General features: G+C 43.4%; 1 protein-coding gene across 1 annotated transcript in view; it reads left to right on the forward strand.

Moving 5' to 3' along the window:
- Positions 1–13,974, forward strand: part of EXOSC5 (exosome component 5) — a 43,967-nt gene extending 29,993 nt beyond the window's left edge. The window contains exons 4-6 of the mRNA XM_077481043.1: positions 1,518–1,658; positions 4,084–4,173; positions 11,060–13,974. Of these exons, the coding sequence (XP_077337169.1) occupies positions 1,518–1,658; positions 4,084–4,173; positions 11,060–11,152 (324 nt within the window). The 3' untranslated portion in view covers positions 11,153–13,974. The remainder of the gene's footprint in view (positions 1–1,517; positions 1,659–4,083; positions 4,174–11,059) is intronic.
- Positions 13,975–21,367: the final 7,393 nt, after the last annotated feature.

A 21,367-nucleotide genomic window follows, 5' to 3' on the forward strand; every position in this document is an offset into this window, starting at 1 on the left:
ATCCGTGACTGTCCACCGATCAACTTCAGTGCCCAATTTCAGTGCCACAACTCCGTGCACCCACTGTTTCCCCCAGCCTCTCACCTCAGAAATCAAGTATATAAGCACTGCAACAAAACCGATAATCACTCGTCCTTAGCAGTCCAGCTTCAGCAGCATACCACTATATATATAGGGATAGTGTTTCTCCAATGTCTTCAAACGGGTGAAATTATCGTTCGTGGTACATAGGAAAGATAAGGGGAGGCTCTCATGGGTAGTAATCAATAGCAGCGTTTTAATAGATAAAATAAATCACTTGCGAAGTTTGCTGTCATTTGCTTTAATGTAAGTGATTTATTTTATCTATTAAAACGCTGCTATTGATTACTACCCATGAGAGCCTCCCCTTATCTTTCCTATGTACCACGAACGATAATTTCACCTGTTTGAAGACATTGGAGAAACACTATCCCTATATATATAGTGGTATGCTGCTGAAGCTGGACTGCTAAGGACGAGTGATTATCGGTTTTGTTGCAGTGCTTATATACTTGATTTCTGAGGTGAGAGGCTGGGGGAAACAGTGGGTGCACGGAGTTGTGGCACTGAAATTGGGCACTGAAGTTGATCGGTGGACAGTCACGGATTTGGAGAACACTTTATTTATTTTGCATGAACTGAGATACATGCTCACTATTTAATTGCATGGACTTCATTAGAGAAGCACTTTATATTTATTATTTGTCATTTGATTATTATCCATCATTTCTCGGACTGTTTTCATAAGAGTATTTATTCAGCAATTTTCACATTTAATATTTTGTTAATATTTCATGCATGATGTTTTGAAGATTTATACACTTTATTTTATCAGGATACTATAATATTCACGGTTGAATATTGCACATTTATCACTTTTAGTGAGGTGAATTCACTGTTGCACTACATGTGTTTGAGTATTGTATTTTATTCTAGGTAGCGCCGCATTTCTTGCATTTTTATATTTCTTTTGGTGTTGAGATCACTATTTTTTGCTGGCGGCTTCCTACATATGTACACGTATTTAGATATATATTTTTTAGGTTCACATATATATATTTTGTAGGTATTTTCTACACATTTAATATTAGCCAGGTGGAGCGCATTAGTTTCGTGCATTCATTCACTATGTAATTTTTATTTTTTATTTTACTTCTCCTGACCATCAAGCCTGACGCTGGGGAACTTTCTACTCTCACTGGCCACAGTCCCACTGTTCTAGATTGATAAGACTGCATATGACTTTTTTTTTTTTTTTTTTTAGATAATAAAGACACATAAAGACAGTGTGCGTAAATACAGACTCCATAAAGATTTTATGAGCACACTTTAGTATTTTCTTACTACTCACCAGATACCTCCATGCCCTAGGCAGTGAAAAACAGCTCTGGAAAATGTATTGTAATGCACTGCTATACGCTCTGGCTTATAGCCTTTTTTTTTCTCACACTTTATCAGTTTGTGCCAGTTGATTTAGAAGCCTTAACTCTTCCCAGTTACTTGCCTGCTGTCTTAATGCGGCCTGCATGGGCTTGATGGATGCAGGGATCCCTATGCACGCCCTTTTCTGTGGTGTCACGTGTGCACTAGATGCCGATGATCAGTTAACCCTCGACCCCAGTTCTAAACAGCAAAAGGTCAGTCAATAAACCATTTTGGTAAACATTTAATTTATTCTATAATATGTTTTTCATGGCTATTGATCCCCTGCTGCAGACAGGACCACTGCTATCTGTGTAACGCTTAGCCATGCGTTGGTAGAATTTCATATTTGTTTCCAGAACGTTCATTCAATTTTCTAATACCAGTAGTTAGTGGGATCAGATTAACATTTGTTTTCAACCATAGTGAAGAAAAAATTTGAAAGAGCAGGATGGAAAATTTCAAACAGTGAATGTCATTTTCGGAAATTCATTCATTCCAAAATGGAATGTTAAAAGCAAACATTTTTTGAAGTACTTTTTAAATGGCATTTGTCTAGTAATTGAATGTGCTGATGATGTATCAAGCTTAAAGTGGATGTAAAGCCACTCTCATCCTTTGTGAACTACTGCAATATTGGTTATCTAGAAGGATATAGATGCCTCCTGCATGTATACTTATTTGTCAAATGTCTCCCCTCTGTCTGCTATGAGACCCGAAAAACTGCAGATTTTGTGGGTGGGTCTGTTTTCCAGGGCTCAGTGGGTGGAGTCGTGATGTCAGTAGACTCCCCGCCCACCTCTAAACTCCCCTTGTCAATATGCATTTTCTCCTGTGTATTTCTTACACTGAACTTTTGCTTTGATCACTAACATCCAGTCAAAACCCAGAAAAGTCCCCACATGACTTCAGCATGCCAAATCATGCTGAGGTGTGGAACAGCCAATCCTTGCAGAGCTGCTGAAGAAGGGAGTAAAAAATAATACATCTCTTAGGCTAGTGCACGAGATATGTAAATCACCTGTCACTCACAGCAAGGGGGAGGATTTGACAAAGATTTCTCTGTCAAGATTTATCTCACTGAACAAAAAGAGGATTGCTCAGAGCTGGATTAACTCTTTGTGGCAAGACTGGGCTCAAATGATAGGAAATTTTATACTCTACATTATGACATAAAAAATAATAATAAAATAAAATTCGGGTTTACATCCACTTTAAGGCCAGTCATACGTTATGCAACCACAGACTGAAGGAAAGAAAATTGCTAAATTTCCCCCATCCACATGTTCAGAGCTCGAGATAGGCAATCAACAGGAACTCTAGCTCTGACTTTATAGATTATTATAGTAGGGTTTGCAAGAATCCAGAAAAGTAAGACTTTGTCAGATAAATTTATTCAGCACCCTAAATTTAAAGACCAACCCAGGCAACTAAAAAGTTATCCTTGTTGTGGGGGCTACACCTGCACTAAAAAGGTTAATTGCTCGTTTAGATTTAGGGGATGTAAAGATTTGCCTTCCCCATCTTCTGCTCCTCCCCACTACTAGACTAGTCCCCACAACGTCTTATCCCCTACGATCCAACAGTCTATGGTCCTGACATCATCAAAACCAAGGGTCTATAGCCTTGCACTGGACACAATGATGCTCTGAGAATTCACCACTGGAGCATGGAGGAGCACCGTCTGCTAAAGGATCAGGCTCAGTTCACATATATGCAAATTGGATGCATTTTTAATCGCATCTGATTCCCAAAACCTGTGAATCGGACCGGCTTTCAATGGAGCTGGTTCACACATCTCCGGGATAGTCACGATCCCTTTCTGAAAGGGGTCCTGTGCGATTTTTAAGTATAAATTTGCACCTGAACCTGTAAATAAAACCGCTCTAGACAAAATGGCTCCTTAACACTTAAAGTACAGGAGCAGCCCCATTGTGAGGATAATTTAAAGTTTCCTAGAGCTGGTATTTTAAGACAGTTCACTTTTTGGAAAAAATAAGTGCACGTTTTTCTGCAAAATGAATAAATGCATTTGTTATTCTTTCCCACATTTCCTGCAAAATCTCAGTATAGCTGTCTGATCGTACCTCCCATAAGAGCAGACCATTGCTGAAGAGCAGGAAGTAGGGATGAGCTCCGGCGTGTTTGCGTACTCCACGTGCAGAGCCCGCCAGGAAGTTGGCGCAGCGCTGCGCTAATCACAGGCAGTGAGACATTGCCCGATCTCTGCAGCCACGCATCGGGGCAATGTCTCACTGCCTGTGATTAGCGCAGCACTGCACCGACTTCCTGGCGGGCTCTGCACGTGGAGTGTGCGAACACACCTCAGCTCATCCTTAGCAGGAAGAGCAATGAATTACGAGAGTGCTCAATAGCGCCCTCGCAGTCCATTGAGAATTGTAAGCTGCCTGCTGCAGTGGAAAATGGTAGTTGTAGTTCAATCATCCACAGAACTAATGATTGAATAATTGTCATGGCTGTGCGGGATACTGCTGGAACTTGTTACACCCTAAATATGGGTTTAATATGCTCCCAAAGGTGAACTTCTCCTTTAAGTAGTTTTGTTTGTTGGCCTTTAACTTTCTGCAGAGTGGAAAAAAAACTTGTGATGTAATCTTAAATGTCATGTTTTATTACCAGGAGAGCCGTGCAGTGTTAACCCTTGCAATAGAGAGTACAGAGAATAAGGTGTTAATGGTTTCCTCCCGAGGAATGTATTCACCTGCAGAGGTAAGGTTTTAAGATTTGTATATAGTTCTTCTATTGCAAGGGCAGTTCAAGCTTCCCCCTCCTAATGCAGAGCTCTCCATTCCTCCTAATACACAGACACATAATGACCCCTCCATAATACGGATATGAGGACACAGACCCTTTGCCCTCCTCTTAGTACATTTATATTGTAGAAAACGCACAGTACTATAATGCACTGATATCAAGATATCCCTTCTTCCTAATACAGAAAACTTCTGGGAGTGCTGACCCCCCCCCTCATATTACACTAACACAGCTTCCCTTAGTAAACTGATGGGGCCCCTTTCCTTCTGATGCACAGGCATCTTACCATAGTATTAATACCCCCAGGCTGAGTTATGATCTGCAAAAATAATCCTAGCATGCACAACTCTGTAAAGTACCCGAGCTGCAGTGTTTGGCTCCTGAGTGTGGATGGCTCCTCTGTATTATGCAGATGGATGTATTGTATTGCAATGCTTGGATGGTCATGGTGCTGCATTATGCTATCATTTGTATTTTTGGACAGTACTGAGTGGCCTCTAAAGAGTGATGAGATATCTGGCAGTCTCTCAGTCTGCGCAGTAATGCAGAGTCTTCAGATGACCCCAGAGCCGCTCTTCTGAGTGGTTCGGGGAATGCACTTTGCTGCAGACGCTTCTTGGGTCGGTCGATGGTGAGCTGTACGAAATGGAACACTTGTAGAAGCTGCATATGAAAGCAAAAATGGAAACTTCTTTGCAACGGAGTGTATGAGAACACTGTGAGGTTGATTTACTAAAGGCAAATAGACTGTGCAGTTGCTCCAGAGCTTGGTAAAAGAGCAGAAGCTCTGCTGACTTCTTTCCTCCAATTACGTGCAAGCAAAAATGCTGTTTTTTTTCCCTTGCATGTGATTGGGTATTCTTTTCAAAGTGAAGCTTTACCTTATTTACTAAGCCTTGGAGCAACTGCACATGCAACGTGCACAGTCTATTTGCCTTTAGTACATCAATCCCAGTTTAATGTATAACTAGAGGCAAAACTTTTAAGTTTTGGATAGAGTTGGGAGGGATTGGAACACTTGTCAGGTTTTTATTGCTGTCTGTGCCTCCATTAGGGATTCGCCCTCTCTATTTGTCTTGGTGACTGTTATCACTGAAAGTGAAAGAAAACCCAAAGGTCATCAGAACCGGAATAAAAAGGAAATCTTCTAGTGGGGACATCAGTTCTGGTGACCGCCAGGGATTTCCCAGTCATTGGAGAGATTCCAGCTGCGGCAATGGGACAGGAAGTGAAAGGACCCCCAATGAGACACGTGGCAACAGGCGAAATATCCCTTATATATCTAAAATGGAAAAAAATGAACTTTTGCCTTCAGCTATTTTTGGGGCTGTACTTTAGATAAACATAATACACAGATGAAATATGTACATATAACAAGGCTGTTCTACCCACCAAAGGATTTGTATGGACACTTGCTTTTACACACGCATTAACTTTTTGGCGTCTCAGTCCGTAAGGTTCAATATTGATTTGGCCCACCCTTTGCAGCTATAACGGCTTCAACTCTTCTGGGAAGGCTGTCCACAAGGTTTAGGAGTGTCTATGAGGATGTTTGGCCATTCTTCCAGAAGGGCATTGGTGAGGTCAAGCACTGATGTGGATGAGAAGACCTGGCTCGCAGTCTCAGCTCGCGTTCATCCCAAAGGTGTTCTATCAGGTTGATTTCAGGACTCCGTGCAGGCCAGTCAAGTTCCTCCACCCTTAACTCATTCATCCATGTCTTTATGGACCTTGCTTTGTGCACTGGTCCAAATCATTTGGTGGAGGGGGGATTATGTTGTGGGGTTGTTGTTCAGGGGTTGGGCTTGACCCCTTAGTTCCAGTGAAGGGGACTCTTAAGACGTTGGCATACCAAGACATTTTGGACAATTTCATTCTCCCAACTTTGTGGGAACAGTTTGGGGATGGTCCCTTCCTGCTCCAACATGACTGTGCACCAGTGCACAAAGAAAGGTCCATAGAGACATGGATGAGCAAGTTTGGGGTGCAGAAACTTGACTGGCCTGTACAGAGTCCTGACCTCAACCCAAAAAAACAACTTTAAGATGAATTAGAGTGGAGGCTGCGAGCCAGGCCTTATCATCCACATCAGTGCCTGATCTTACAAATGCACTTCTGGAAGAATGGTCACACATTCCCAAAGACACACTCCTAAACCTTGTGGACAGCCTTCCCAGAAGAGTTGAAGCTGTTATAGCTGCAAAGGGAGGACCAACTCAATATTGAACCCTACAGACTAAGACTGGGATGCCATTAAAGTTCATGTGTGTGTAAAGGAACAGGCGTCCCAATACTTTGGTAATATAGTGTATGTCTGCCAGGTACTGAAATTTTTACAAAGGGTAACTGCACTTTCATGAGAAAAAAAAATGGCAGTTAAAAAAGATAAATAAATTGGCGTATACAATTGCGACTTTAGTCATATTGTGATGGAAAATGATTAAAAATGACCTTTCCTTTTCAATCTGCAGCTCATTTTCATTGTCATTTTCTGTAAAATGTAATATGGCTACCCAGAGGTGTTCTGTACACAGATGGTGCACAGAACACCCCCTGAAATGTTATTTCCTGCTTGAGTGATTGGCTCACTGATTTTCCCAGAAGTCTGCACTAAGATACAAGTCAGATTTGTGGCATCCCCTTAACAAAAATTTCATTTTTGGTGAGATACTCCCAAAGGGAAATCACGTCTAAGGGGATGCAGGCCCTGCCAATTTCCTCATTAGAGCCCAGCAGATGCTTTTTAATTGTAAAACCTCTCCCATACAGTTCCATTATGCACATAGCCACAGACAAACAACTATATTTTTAGAATAACAAAAGGGAGGAATCTGCAACAAAGTTTGCTAAAATCCTGGCAATGTACATTGTTCATCCAGAGGGGAATATTTTTTTTTCTCGACAAAAGTGGAGTTACTCTTTCCTCCACCTGCCCAGCCAGCTAACTGGACAATGTAGGAGAAGCAGCTGACTGTTGAGCTCATCCTTCTTCTCACTCTGCTTTCTCCCCTTATCAGCATGTTTCATTTTAACACTGTGTCCCCCTGTCTGCATTTGCTGTATAGGACAATGCAAGAGGCTGATACAAAGTTAAATTCATATACTTACACTAGTTGCATTAAAAAAATTCACTAATGAATACTAATGAATGAATAGGTGTATTTACTGTATTTGTCTTTATCTGTCAGGAGTTATGACTCCATCTCTAGCAGGTGCTGGTAGTTGATGCTTAGTCCTAAGCTTCATACCAATAGTACGATTGTCTGGTCAACCTAGAACAGTGACCCTCACTTCTTCCCCGGCCATGTGCATTTTAGGGGTGGTCAGTGCAGTGGCTTGGGTATCTCTAGGGGATTGGTATTTGAGGGTGGGAAGGTGCCCACAGTAAGCAAACACATTGGCTTTTAGATGCTGTTCCTGTACTGACCATGCATACATTTGTACATCCATTTGTTCTACTAATTTGCAGCAAAATCCCATTTACCTTCATATAACTACCATACTGACATCACACAGCTCTGTCTCTGCACATGTACCCAAACTAGTAACCACAAACCCAGGTAATCACAAAGCTCCCTTGTAAATGTAGTCTATCAGGCTGTGCTTGAACTGAACTTGTAGTTCCTGGGGTGGACTGTAAATCTGGCCAGAAATGGATTGAATCTTGGCCGGTTCAGCAGGGATCTGGTTGTACCTGAGTCGATTCACCGACTTGCTTGCATACAACCAGCCTGTTGGAATTTTTTTTAGATGCAATTACTGTCGGCAGGTATGGCCACCAGCAGTATTCATTGTGTTCTGGCAGCCAGGAAGCCTTCCTGCTGGCAGAACATAATACCGCTGAGGGAGTGATTCCCCCCATCGACACTGACACTGTTGATAGAGAATCAAGTCATTTTGTTAGGAAAGAAAATCGTGTAATTTATGGGCTGCTTTAGGGCCCTTTCACACCGAACACAGTTAGATGCATTTTGAACTGCACTCCAACTGCATAGACAGTCCAAAATCAAGGTAATCCTATAGCAGTGATGGTGAACCTTGGCACCCCAGATGTTTTGGAACTACATTTCCCATAATGCTCTTGCACTCTGCAGTGTGGTTGAGCATCATGGGAAATGTAGTTCCAAAACATCTGGGGTGCCAAGGTTCGCCATCACTGTCCTATAGGCACAGTTCATATCATTGCAGTGCAGTTCAGCGCAGTTAAAAAATAAAAGTAGAGCATGCTGCAGGTAATGCGCTACAATGTGCTTCATATGCACTGCACCATGCCTCTTTAAGCCCAGCCCAAAAACGTATTGGAAAATGCACTGCAAACGCAGCACAAAATGCATACAAAGAGCGCTTCAAACACACTTCAAATGCATGTAAACATGCAGTCAAAAACGCAGAGTTATGTGCAGTTTTTGGTGTGAATGGGCCCTTTAAGCAAAACCCAAAAATGTATTGAAAAATGCACTGCAAACGCAGCACAAATGCATGCAAAAATGTGCAGTTTTTGGTGTGAATGGACCCCAAGACTACCCAGTTCCTCTACTGTTGCTAACACCACTTTGTGGCCCCTAGACCTATGTCTTATACTGTAGTCCTTCTCTCTTGCTCCTCTGATCCCTCACACTGCTGTCCTTACACCTCTACATCTTGGAAAAAATCTCTGACAAATATCTGACATCCAGCTGTTGATGAATTCGGACCGATAATAGACCGGCCATGTTTTTACCTATTCTAGTCCTGGTGGGGTGCCAAAAAATTCATAGCATTCACAATAACTGCTGCCTCTTTCTATTCTATCATATGTAATCTCTGTACAAATCTCTCTCTGCTGCAGTCTATCTTGCTTTATCTCATAACTTATAGATTCTCCCCGCTGAATTCTGATTACATGGACCATAAACCTCTGTACGTGGTTCCGAGGTAGCCATCATTGCCTGCAATAGCTCACGTCTGTCATTGTGACCCTGAGCAGATGGCAAGGAGTCTGTCTCACTGTTCCCTGCTGTCACCTTGCTGCAAGAAGAATGCTTCCTCTGGCCTGTGACACCCTGCAGTAGCAATGACAGACTACAATGTCACAGCTACCTTCTGTATTACCCTGCAAAGGGGAAGGCAGACTCCTTGTCTTAAAGCTCCTTTCTGGGTCACCCTGCAGTGGCGAGGATAGAATCCAATATCCTATAGCTCCCCTCTTTGTGTCACCTGCAAATGAAGGGGGGGAGGGGGTGTGGGCACCATGCCTCATAGCCTTTCTGTCTGTGTTACCCGGCAGTAGGAGAGAAAGACTCCATGTTTTTACATTTGTCTTACCCTGCAATGGGAGAGATGGAGTCCATATTTCATAATTCCCCCCTTTATGCCACCCTCCAGTAAGGAATGGAGAGAGACACCTAGGGGTTATTTACTAAAGGAAAATCCACTTTGCACTGCAAGTGCACTTGGAAGTAAAGGTGCTGTAGATCTGAGAGGGACATGCAAGGAAAATAAAAAACAGCATTTTAGCTTGTACATGATTGGATGATAAAATCGGCAAAGCTTCCACTCATTTAAGATTTACCCCTTAGATTTAGAGCGACTGCACTTCCAAGTGTACTTTAAGTGGAGACAGGCTCCATGTCCCATAGCCCACCTTTTGTCGGTGTCAGCCTGCAGTGGAAGGGAGAGAGCCACACATCTCATAGCCCACCTTTTGTTGGTGTCACCCAGCAGTGGGATGGGCAGACTCTGTCCCATAGACCCCTTCTGTCAGTGTCCCAGTGCATTGAGAGGGCAGACTCAATGTCTGACGGCCTCCCTCTATCAGTGTGACCCTGCAGCAGGAGGGACAGACTCCACATCTTAGTCCCCTTGTGTGGGTGTGACCCTGCAGAGGTGGGTACAGACTCCATGTCCCATAGCCCCCTTCTGTCAGTGTCACCCTACACTGGAGATACAGGCTTCATATCCCATAGTCCCCTTCTGGCGGTGTCACCCTGCAGTGGGGGTACAGACTCCACGTCTCATAGCCCTCTTCTGTGAATGAATGAATGAAATACTTGTATAGCGAACTGAATCGCCTCTAGGCGCTGTGGCGAGCTTTGATCATCTGCTAAAAGAGGAAGGTCTTGAGTTTTTTCCTAAAAGCCAGGTGATTTTCTTCCAGGCGGATGTTGATTGGTAGAGCATTCCATAGCCGAGGCCCTTGGACAGCGAATCTCCGATCCCCCTTGGAGTTATACCGGGCTTTGGGCACGAGCAGGAGGTTTTTGTTGGCTGATCTGTCTGTGTCGCCCCCAGGGGGAGGGACAGACTTTACCTCTCATAGCATTCTTCTTTTTTTGACGCCTTAGAGTGGGAGGGACAAACTTTATGTCTCATAGCCCTTTTCTGTTGGTGCCACCCTGCAGTGGGAGGGAGAGACTCCACATCCCATAGTCCTCTTCTGGCGGTGTCACCCTACAGTGGGAGGGACAGACTCCACATCTCATAGTTATCTTCTGTTGGTGTCACCCTGCAGTGGGCTGATCTAACTGGGCTCATACCTTTCTTCCCCATCACCCAGCAGTGGGAGGAACTGATGGTATTCGTCTTTCCCACTTGTCTCGGCTCCATTTGTACAGATTCTTGCTCTCCTGTGTTAGAACTCGCCCCCTCCAGGCAGAGAGAGTGAGAGACAATTTAATAAAATGATGTTAAGAGAATCATTAAAATTGAACAAATAGCTGCAGCTCCCTCTGGCAGTTCATAAAGTGAGCGGGTAGATACGGGGGGAGGGGGGAGGCGGTGGGTGCGGGGAGCCTGGGGGTTTAATAATGTGTCTTCTACTTCATGTGTAATACTGATAGCTGGCTTTTCTCTCTCCTTCCAGCTCCAGCAGTGTATTGCCGCTGCCCAGATCTCTGCCCAAAAAATCTTCCAGTTCTACAGGGACTCTGTGAAGAGGCGATATTCCAAATCGTGACCAAGGAGAGCTCTTCAGTTGCATCTTCCTGGAAGGAATCTTTGTACACACATCTGAATTAGCCTTTATTTCCTTATGCTAGAAAGAATTCCCCTGGCCCTTTATTCTTTTTTTATACTTGCTAAGTGTTTTTTTTTCTTTTTTTCTTCGTAATATGCTTCTGTCCATGGCTTACAAATCATCTGCCCACATACAGCCCACCTTATCTGTCAATGTGATGAAGCACCGAGCATCCCTTAAAGGAGAACATCAGTTACATTTGAATTTGCATAATCTCGGCTTGTGTATTTCCTTGCTTTAAAAGTCAACTTCAGATTTAAAGTGGACCGATCAAAATAATCACATAATGCATATTAATCTTGTGGGGTGTTTTTTTTATCATTTTACTGAAAAAAATAAATAAATAAAAAAAAAATTAAAAAAAAAAGTCGTGAATAAAAGGAAAATACTGTTCCCAAACTCTGTTTTAAGACCTAAAACTTGGGTGGTAAAAAAAGGAAAAACACTGCGCTCGGAAAAAGTGTTAAAAGAAGCGGCCAGCACTAAGAGTCCAGATACAGAAAACTGCAAAATACTATAAATGTAGTGCAGTGCTAAATACAGTGAACAAATCGCTTGAGGCGTGGAAACTAAGTTCCTCATTGTTACCAGAAAACGGGTGATAAAGTATACAATGTGCTAATAAGTCCACCAAAATAATCCAACGGCATCAAAGTGTTGTCCTCAGTGATCCGGATGGAAAGCATACAGGTGCAGGAACTGTGATGCTGGACCAGGATACCAGAAGTGGGGGTGCCATGCTCCTCCAAACTAAACTGTATTAAAACTGCTTACCAGACAAGGTTGACCACTAGATTATAGGTGGTCAAAACACGAATGGGGAATGAAGGTCTCCCTCCAACCATACTGTGTCCATGCGATTCCAGTGATGCTCAAAAGTAAAAGAGTGCTCTCATAGTGTAGTGAAATAAAAGAACTTTTATAGCAAAGTAAATAATGCACTTACAAGAAGGTGAAGTGTAAAAGCTCAGCATACAGCATGAATGGCGTTCCTTCGGGCTCCGCACCGGGCACAAAACCAGCCGACCAATCGAAAGCAAGTAGCGTGATGACGTTGTGCATGGTGAAACGAGTAGGGTGGGGGTCTACAACGGTGTTGTCATCATGCTACTTGCTTTTGATTGGTCGGCTGGTTTTGTGCCTGTAGGAACGCCATCCTGTTGTACTGAAGCCATTTGATCGGCATAACTTGCGATAGGAAATAATCTTTTCAGAATGTGAAGTCCGCAATGGAAACCTCTATACCTTTTTAGGCCTCTTTCACATAAGCACTGGGGCAATAAAATAGGTGGTTGACCTGTGTTTCTTCTTAGCCCTGAACTGCCCACCTTTAAGTCAACATGGTGACCACGCGGCTGCAATGCTTTGCATGGTGCTGTTGCAATTGTAATTTGTCACTCGAGGTCAACGGGACTGTGCCATACCCTGCTGAATGCCTGCTAACTGCCTTTTAGACTATCCAGTGCAGATCACTTTTCAGACGGGCTGTGGGGACTTCTGACCCCCTGAGAGAGACCTTAAAGTGAAAATTTACCCCCCAAAGGGAAGCCTCTTCTTCAACATTTAGACCAGGGATATGCAATTAGCGGACCTCCAGCTGTTGCAAAATTACAAGTCCCATCATGCCTCCGCCTCTGGGTGTCATGTTTGTGGCTGTCAGAGTCTTGCTATGCCTCATGTGACTTGTAGTTCTGCAACAGCTGGAGGTCTGCTAATTGCATATCCCTGATTTAGACAATTCCTTTTTTTTGGGGGGGGGGGGGGGGGAGAGTATTTGGTTTTGACAAGTACCCGATTCCACTTCTGCCTGGATCGCTTCCAAGTGAAAGTTCAGCCCTTTCAGAAGGCGCAGCACGACTTGCGCATGCACAGTGGGGATCCAATGGTGAAGCTGCAAGGAATCACAGCCAGCTTCCCGCAGTTAGCATGGTGGAGCCAGGGACCCCAAGACCGGTGAAGAACCAGCCTGGATGAGAACAGTGCTGGATCCTGGTTTAGGGAAGTGTCCTTAGTGGGGGGTGCTGCAGAACCTCTTTAATGTGCTGACACAATCTTTTGTGGTCCAAACACTGCTTGCAAGACAAACTAAGCTAAGTCAAGTCAAGCAAAAATGTGTATCCTATCCTTCAAACCCAACATTGCAGTGTGCTTGGCTGAATTTGGAAATGTAGACTGATCACCTGCCGAAGGAGATCTTCCGACCAATCTAGGTCATTCTTATTCCATTTTGCTTCTTTCACATATAAAAGAAAGTTCCCGTCACCTCCAATCCATTATTTCGGAGCTGTGTAGTTTCTCAGCATTTATCCTATCACTTCACAAGAAACTGAAGACATAATTGGTGTAATTGAGGACTGAGTCATGCATCGAATATCGGAGCGGTGTTCCAATTGTCATATCCACTGTCTGCAGGTGACAGGTAAAGGTTAATTCTACAACACTTCCATCCCAGCTGTCTCCTTTTTCTGTTATATTCAGTATGCCCACTCCTTCACAAATAGCCCCTAGGAGGCCATATTGATTGTTTCCCAGAATCATTTGTTGGAGCTCGGTGAAAGCATTCCTAATTTTTTTTTTTAACAAAGTGGAAAGCATTCCTAATTTAGTTTGCTCTGACATTGACACATTGAAATAAAATGTACAGTTTACTGAAGTGCATGGTTATATCATTGTAAATAGTAGTTTTGTACACTGTTGTTTTGTTTTTTGTTTAGTACAAATAAAGTTTTTGATGTCTGTTGAAATAAAGGAACTATTTTATATCTGTTTGCATTATCTACCAGAGCCGTTTTTTTCAGGTTTTTGCACATGTTAAAATACACATTTTGAGTCTGGAAAATTAGGGGAAATTCCCCAAATATTCTATACTTTCTGACAGCTGAGACTCTGGAGGATAAAATTATGGTATTTGCATTTTTTAATGTCATGTAATATTGGTGCACATTTATCATACACATTTCCAATTGAGAAAAAATATGCTGAAGTTAAAGTGGAGGGCCACCCTAAAAAACAAAATGACATTAAAACGTTCCAAAAAAAAATTTTTTTTTTTTGTTTTTTTTTTAAACTTGCTAGAAATGCCTGTTGCTAGGCAGATCGTCCTAATCTGCCTCTTCCTACTCCGCGGTTATCTTCAGTCTTCTCCTCGCGTTGTCTTCTGGGGACTGGGGCACGGTGTGTGTCTCACAACACAGCTCGCTGCACGACTCGCACATGCGCAGTAGGAAAACGGGCAGTGAAGCCACAAGGCTCAACTGCCTGTTTCCCTTAGATAGAATGGCGGCGCTGGGACCCGAGGGACAGGTTGGCATTGGGCGGTCAACATCGTGTGTACCCTGGACAGGTAAGTGAGCTTATTAAAAGTCAGCAGCAACAGTGTGTGTAGCTGCTGGCTTTTAAAAAAAACTTTTTTCAGCCGGCCCTCCCCTTTAAAGTAATCAAAAAAAAAAATTAAAAATAAAGCTTTACAAATAGCAAACATGTTCTACTTACCTGCTCTGTGCAAGGGTTTTGCACAGAGTATCCCCATTCCCATTTTTCTGAGGTCCCCCTGCGATGCTCCTGACTCCCCCCCTCGTGTGCCCCCTCAGAGAAGCGCTTCCCTGGGGGCACCCATGCGGGCGCGCTCCCGAGTCCTGCTGCTCCGTCCATTAACACAGACAGCAGGACTTGGCCCCATCTCTCGTGTCACTGGATTTGATTGACAGCAGTGGGACCTGAAGATAGAAGTGTTTTTTTTTTTTTTTTTTTTAACCTTAAGGCTGTATTTAGGTGGTAATGCAGAGCTGACGGAGCGATGCAGCTCTCCTTTGCTGGCTGCGGTATGGTGAAGTGTGGATTCAGCACATCACATGTATTTTTTTCTTTTTTTTTGCACAAACGTTGATCACTTCATTCACAGCAATGAGAAATGCTGCATTGCTATGCTGGTTCTACTTCAAGCTATACTGTACATTTAACCAGAGTTTTTACTTTAATACCTAAAAATAAAATAAAAAATAAAGTGTAAGAACAAAATAACAGTTTTTTAGTGATGAATCTAGGGCCTCGCAGCTGCACCCTGGAACCCCAGGTGGGACCTGGGACCATAAAAAAAAGTGTATTCCATAGTGGACACATTGAGGAACACTTTGCACCTCAAGAAAATCATTTTAATAGCTACAATAATTTTAATAGCTACATACTGAAAGGGTTCCCTATAGTAAGAGCTCTGATAATGCAGACTGATCTTCCACAGTAATTTGGTTCTAGGCAACTCAATAGTATATTGGTAGAAAAAAAATGTTGGGCCAAGAAATAACCAGTTGCATTTGGGGGATCAGGGAGGAATGTTTATCCTGCTGGGGTAAATTTGACTGTGCTCTACAAGGCCTTGTTAAAGCGGTTCTTCACCCTAAAGGGGAAGTTCCGCTAATCTTATCCCTCCCCCCCTTCGGTGCCACAATCGGCACCTTTCAGGGGGGAGGGGGGTGCAGTTACCTGGATAATCCAGGTAACTGCACCCACTTCCGGCCAGACCGCCGCAGACGCTCCGCCCCCCCCGTTGTGTTCTGGGAAACACACAGTTCCCAGAGACACAGCGGGGGACCATAAGAGACGCGCAGCGCGACTTGCGCATGCGCAGTAGGGAACCGGGCAGTGAAGCCGTCATGCTTCACTTCCCGATTCCCTGACAGAGGATGGCGGCGGTGGCAGCAGCGAGACGAGCGATCGCTCGTCATCTGCCGCCGACATCGCTGGAACCTGGGACAGGTAAGTGTGATTTTATTAAAAGTCAGCAGCTGCAATATTAGCTGCTGGATTTTAATATTTTTTTTTTAGGTGCAGCTCCTCTTTAACACCTGAAACAGACTACACTGTCACCTATTGAATGCTTTTTTTTTGGCAGATTTTTATTAGCCTAAAACAGTGATGGCTAACCTTGGCACCCCAAATGTTTTGGAACTACATTTCCCATGATGCTTAACTACACTGCAGAGTGCATGGGCATCATGGGAAATGTAGTTCCAAAACATCTGGGGTGCCAAAGTTTGCCATCACTGGCCTAAGACACTATACAACTTTTGTTGTCTTATTTCCTTTAGATTTATCAGAATCATGTAGTGCAAGGACCTGCCTGATTGCATAAAAATTTAAACTCTTAAATTGTACAGTGTGTATGCAGCTTTAGAGGGATTTTGCAGTGAAAATGCCACACCACAACTGTGAGCCAATCATTTGGCTTGTTGTTGCGATGCTGTCCCATTGACATTAATTGATGAGTTTGGCAGGCGACTTCCTTGTCTTCCATGTAATGGCTTTACACTTGCTCCAAGGATTTCCGCTCCTCTGCAAAATGATCCCCACGCTTGGATCGCGAGGGGGTGATATTTTGCCACCTCGCCACCTGTTTCAACCCCCGAAATTCTGCACTACCACCCCACAACCACTTGCATTAAATGGGCTGCGATCAGTGGATGATAGCGCTGAACCCGGCAGAGTGTGTAAACCAGGAATCCTCAAACTACGGCCCTCTAGCTGTTGTGAACCTACACATCCCATGAGGCATTGTAAAACTGATATTCATAGACATGACTAGGCATGATGGGAATTGTAGTTCCTGAACAACTGGAGCAGCAGGCGACGTGTGTACACCCCCATCCACTGCCATTGCAGCTTAAGGGGGAAAACGTGCAAATGAGGCCTAAAGCTGAAATTAATAGAAGTTGGTTTTAAATACATATTGTTTTAAGAGCGTTTGTTCAATTTTCTAATTGTTAGTTGAGTCAAATCAACATTCATTTTCGAAGGATAGAAAACGTTTCTCAAACAAACTTCTAAAGGCTCGTTCACAGGAGCTTTAGTCTCTAAAGAGTGTACCGCATGTGGATCTCTCTTCAGAGATCATTTGACCCCCCCCCCCCCCCCTTTAACCTGTTGATTGCCACACTAGCTACCCATTTGAATGGGCAGATGCCATAATTCCTTTCATGGCTGAGAAGCAAAGCATCATGACTGCAAAAGTGGGTAGCGGGGGGCGGGTGGGGTGTAGCCATGAGGCTTCGCACCCCCCAATTGTTAGTGTGAAGTAGAGCTGCACAATAAATTAATCATCAAGCATCATTATCGCAATCTTGACAAAAGTGTTTCACAATTCTTTCTATGCAGAGAATTCTCTCTGCTCTTCTGACCCACAGCCCTTAAAAGAAAGGAAGAGAAAAACTGGGCAGTCTGCCAAAAATCCCAACATTCTTTATCAGTTGAACTTAGGTATAAACATTGTAACAATTTGTCAATGGAATAGAGCCAGGGATATGCAATTAGTGGACCTCCAGCTGTTGCAAAACTACAAATCCAATCATGCCTCTGGGTGCCATGCTTGTGGCTGTCAGAGTCTTGCTATGCCTCATGGAATTTGTAGTTCTGCAACATGTGGAGGTTCACTAATTGCATATCCCTGGGCTAGACTTTGTGTGTAAGGGCCGGTTCACACTGTGGGCGATGCGAGGCGACACCGACTTGCCTCGCCGCGACCTGCCGCGACCTCAGCGGCGATTTGCAAATGACTTCTGTATAGAAGTCAATGCAAGTCGCCCCGAGGTCGCCCAGAAGTAGTACAGGAACCTTTTTTCTGAGTCGGAGCGACTCGAGTCGCTCCTCTCAGAACGGTTCCATTGTACAGAACGGGGGCGACTTGTCACACTGCGGCGAGGCGAGTCGTGTCGCCTCGCATCGCCCGCAGTGTGAACCGGCCCTAAGTGAAAAAATGTAACCGCTTAAACCTTTTCTGACATTTGTTGGTTTCAAGTTAAAATCATATTTTTTTTGCTAGAAAATTACTTAGAACCCCCAAACATTCTATGTATTTTTTTTTTAGTAGACACCCAAGAGCAGGGGTAGGGAACGTCGGCTCTCCGGCCGTTTTGAAACTACAAGTCCCATGAGACATTGCAAGACCCTAAGGCTCGGTTCACACAGGGGCGGCACGACTTGCAGCACGACTCACAGACGCGACCTGCAAACGACTTCTGTATAGAAGTCAATGCAAGTCGCCTGAAGTCGCCCCAAAAGTAGTACAGGAACCTTTTTTCTAAGTCGGAGCGTCTTGAGTCGCTCCTATTAGAACGGTTCCATAGTACAGAACAGAGCGCGACTTGTCAGGCGGCTAAGTCGCCTGGACAAGTCGCCCCTGTGTGAACCGAGCCTTACAATCACAGGCATGACTCCTAGAGGCAGAGGCATGATGGGATTTGTAGTTTAAAAACAGCTGGAGAGCTGAGGTTCCCTACCCCTGCCTAGAGGATAAAATGGTGGTTGTTGCAATATTTTATATTTTATGTCACACTATATTTGAGCAACGGTCTTTCAAATGCAATTTTTTTTTAATGAATAAAAAAAAAAAAACTGTAAAGTTAGCCGAATTTTTTTTTTTGTATAATGTGAAAGATTTTACGTCGCGAGAATCGTGATCTTTTTATTCTAAGCAAAAAAATATTGTGATTCTCATTTTGGTCAGAATCGTGTGGCTTTAGTGTGAAGGTACCCTGAGTTCTTTTTTTAGTTTGGGAAAGCCCATTTGTTCCAAAATCAGACGTTAAAAGCAAATTAAATTTTTAAGTACACTCTGGAATTCTTCAAGTCCTCAAATATATTGGGAATTTTTACATGCTAGTAAACTCTACTAGTGTATATCCAGCTTTGAGGCTTTGATTTTGTCTTCTAGATCAGTGGTCATCAGCCCTGTCCTTAGGCTGGGTTCACACTGGAGCGGTTACGAGAATCGGATGTGATTCACACCACACTGCAGTGCAAATCACATCCGATCTCTGTGCGATGCGAATTCAGCCATGCAAATAGTATGGCTGAATTCACATCGCACCCGGCCCAAACTCGCACAGGACCCTTTTTTTGGTCCGCAGCAGAATCAGATCGCATGGGTGTTCACACCATGCGATCCGATTCCTGTCCGAGTTTGCAGATCGCACTGCGATATGCGAACTGATCTGGGGGTGTCATTAATGTTTCACTGACACTCCCAGCAGTTCGCATAGGGCAGTGTGAACTGCCGCCGGGAGGCATGCGATGGGGGAACCCGCAGCGGATTCACGGCGGTCCCGCATCGCTGCAGTGTGAACCCAGCCTCAGGGCCCACTAACAGGCCAGGTTTGCAAGATAACTGAAATACATCACAGGTGATATCATTTGCTGCTCAGTGATTGCAGTATTCTAGTCTGCATCTTCCCAAGGTAATACATAAAACCTGGCCTGTTAGTGGGCCCTGAGGACAGGGTTGATGACCACTGATCTAGATCAACAATTTTTTTTTTTGAGGGGGTAAGTCTTTATTTCCAGCACTTCGCCAATACTACGACATTTGAAAGCTCTCCTAAAAGCCTGCTAGAGGCATTGGCCAATCTTATCAGCTATCATTGAATTCTCCTTGCATAGATACTTCGGTGAATCCCCAGGGGAGAGCTTCAGACACGTTGATTGGATAATCTCTCTCATTTAATCACATCTTCTTTCCCTCTATTATTGTAATGTCAGTGTGTGCTATTGTGCAGCCCGCCTGCTGCTTGTGTACACACAAAGCATTGCCATTGCCGCTCTGTAACTCACGCTGCTTCCTCTGTCAGACTCCTAATAACACACTATAAATTGTCCGTGTCCTTGTAGGCAGATAAACCATCGCCTGCGTTATCTTGCCGGACAATAATAAGGCGCCTTTCTTGTTTCTCCGCTGATCTGTGATGTCACCTCTGATATTCCGCGGTGTCAGTGCGGAGCCCGTTGGGTTGGCTGTCATTGTGACAGGAGAATCATATAAAAGGACAGAAAATGCAAATTCAAGATTTGTTTCTCACGGCTCTAAACTGATTCTTTCATAAACAAAATAATGGGTATAGACGTTCTCCGCTGCTGGAGTCATTGGTAATGAGCTGCAATCCACTGCTTAATGAATGATAGAAAAGTTACGTAAGTGTCAATTATCTCCATTGCAGCTCAGGCACAAGGACTTTCCCGTGTATTAATATTTTATATTCAGTATAATACTTTATGGGGTGTATTCATTTTGCTTTTAAAGGCAAATGTACTCGTTCTGTGAAAATAAGGGAGAAATTGAATGTTCTTAGACTATTTCCTGTGATGGAGCAAAACAAAAAAGGAAAAAAGAAAATCAAATCTTATTAGAAAATTTACCGTGTAGAAAAATATCTGTCATTGATTTAAAACAGTAAATACTGCATTTGGCCACTAGATGGCCCCAAATATCTAATACATGCCTATGATAATTAGCACCTTCTAATAATACATTTCCCATGTATTATTATGCATGTTACTTTAATGGGTGTATTTATAAAAAAAATTTACATAGCAATTTGCTTGTAAAAGTGAATGTACATGTTTAATGTGCAATGTTACAGTTCCATGCAAATGAAGCAAACATTGAATGTGTTTGGACTATTTCCTGTTATGGGGCAAAAAAAAGAAAGAAGAAAATCCAATCTTCTTAGGACATTTTCTGTGCTGGACAAATGTCTTTCATTGCTTTAAAGCGGAACTTTACTCTCTCAATCAGTATTGATGATTTTTAATCCTTATCCTGCTAACATTAGTAAATGGATAGGAAGGTATTTCATATTTACTTATTTTAAACTTTTTTTTTTCCGTTACTTTCTGGTTTCCAGGCCTAGGCAAATGATATCATACATCCCAGGAGTCTTCAGGAAGGGAGGAGGGTTTTTTATCAGCTAAGCACACTCTCTTATCTGCATGCCTGAGCTAAGAGCAGATGGATTCCAGGAAGTAAATGTTGCATGAATCATCTGCCCTTACTCAAGATATCCACAGCCTGAAATGGTAGGCAGTGTTTTTCAAAGTAGTTTCTCAGCAAAATAAAAAAAATGGTGACAGGGATGGATGTGTGGAGTTTGCTTTGAAAATTAAAAATGGATTAAATGGCATTTTTGTTTTCTGGTGCTCAGATGCAGTGTAGTCCCACTTTAAGACCGCCCACTGCATATATACTGCGGCTCTATTGTATCGATGTACCTATATGTCCTTTCATGCAGTAGATACTGTGAGCGTGTGCCCGATGCGCTCCGGAGGAAAGTGTGGGTCGGATGGACTCGATGCCTGCCTGCTACCCATGATCGCTGCACAGAGAGGCAGAAT

This window comes from Lithobates pipiens, unplaced genomic scaffold (assembly GCF_037356315.1).
Source record: "Lithobates pipiens isolate NorthernLeopardFrog02 unplaced genomic scaffold, aLitPip1_a1.2 Scaffold_1, whole genome shotgun sequence".
Classification (NCBI taxonomy): Eukaryota; Metazoa; Chordata; class Amphibia; order Anura; family Ranidae; genus Lithobates; species Lithobates pipiens.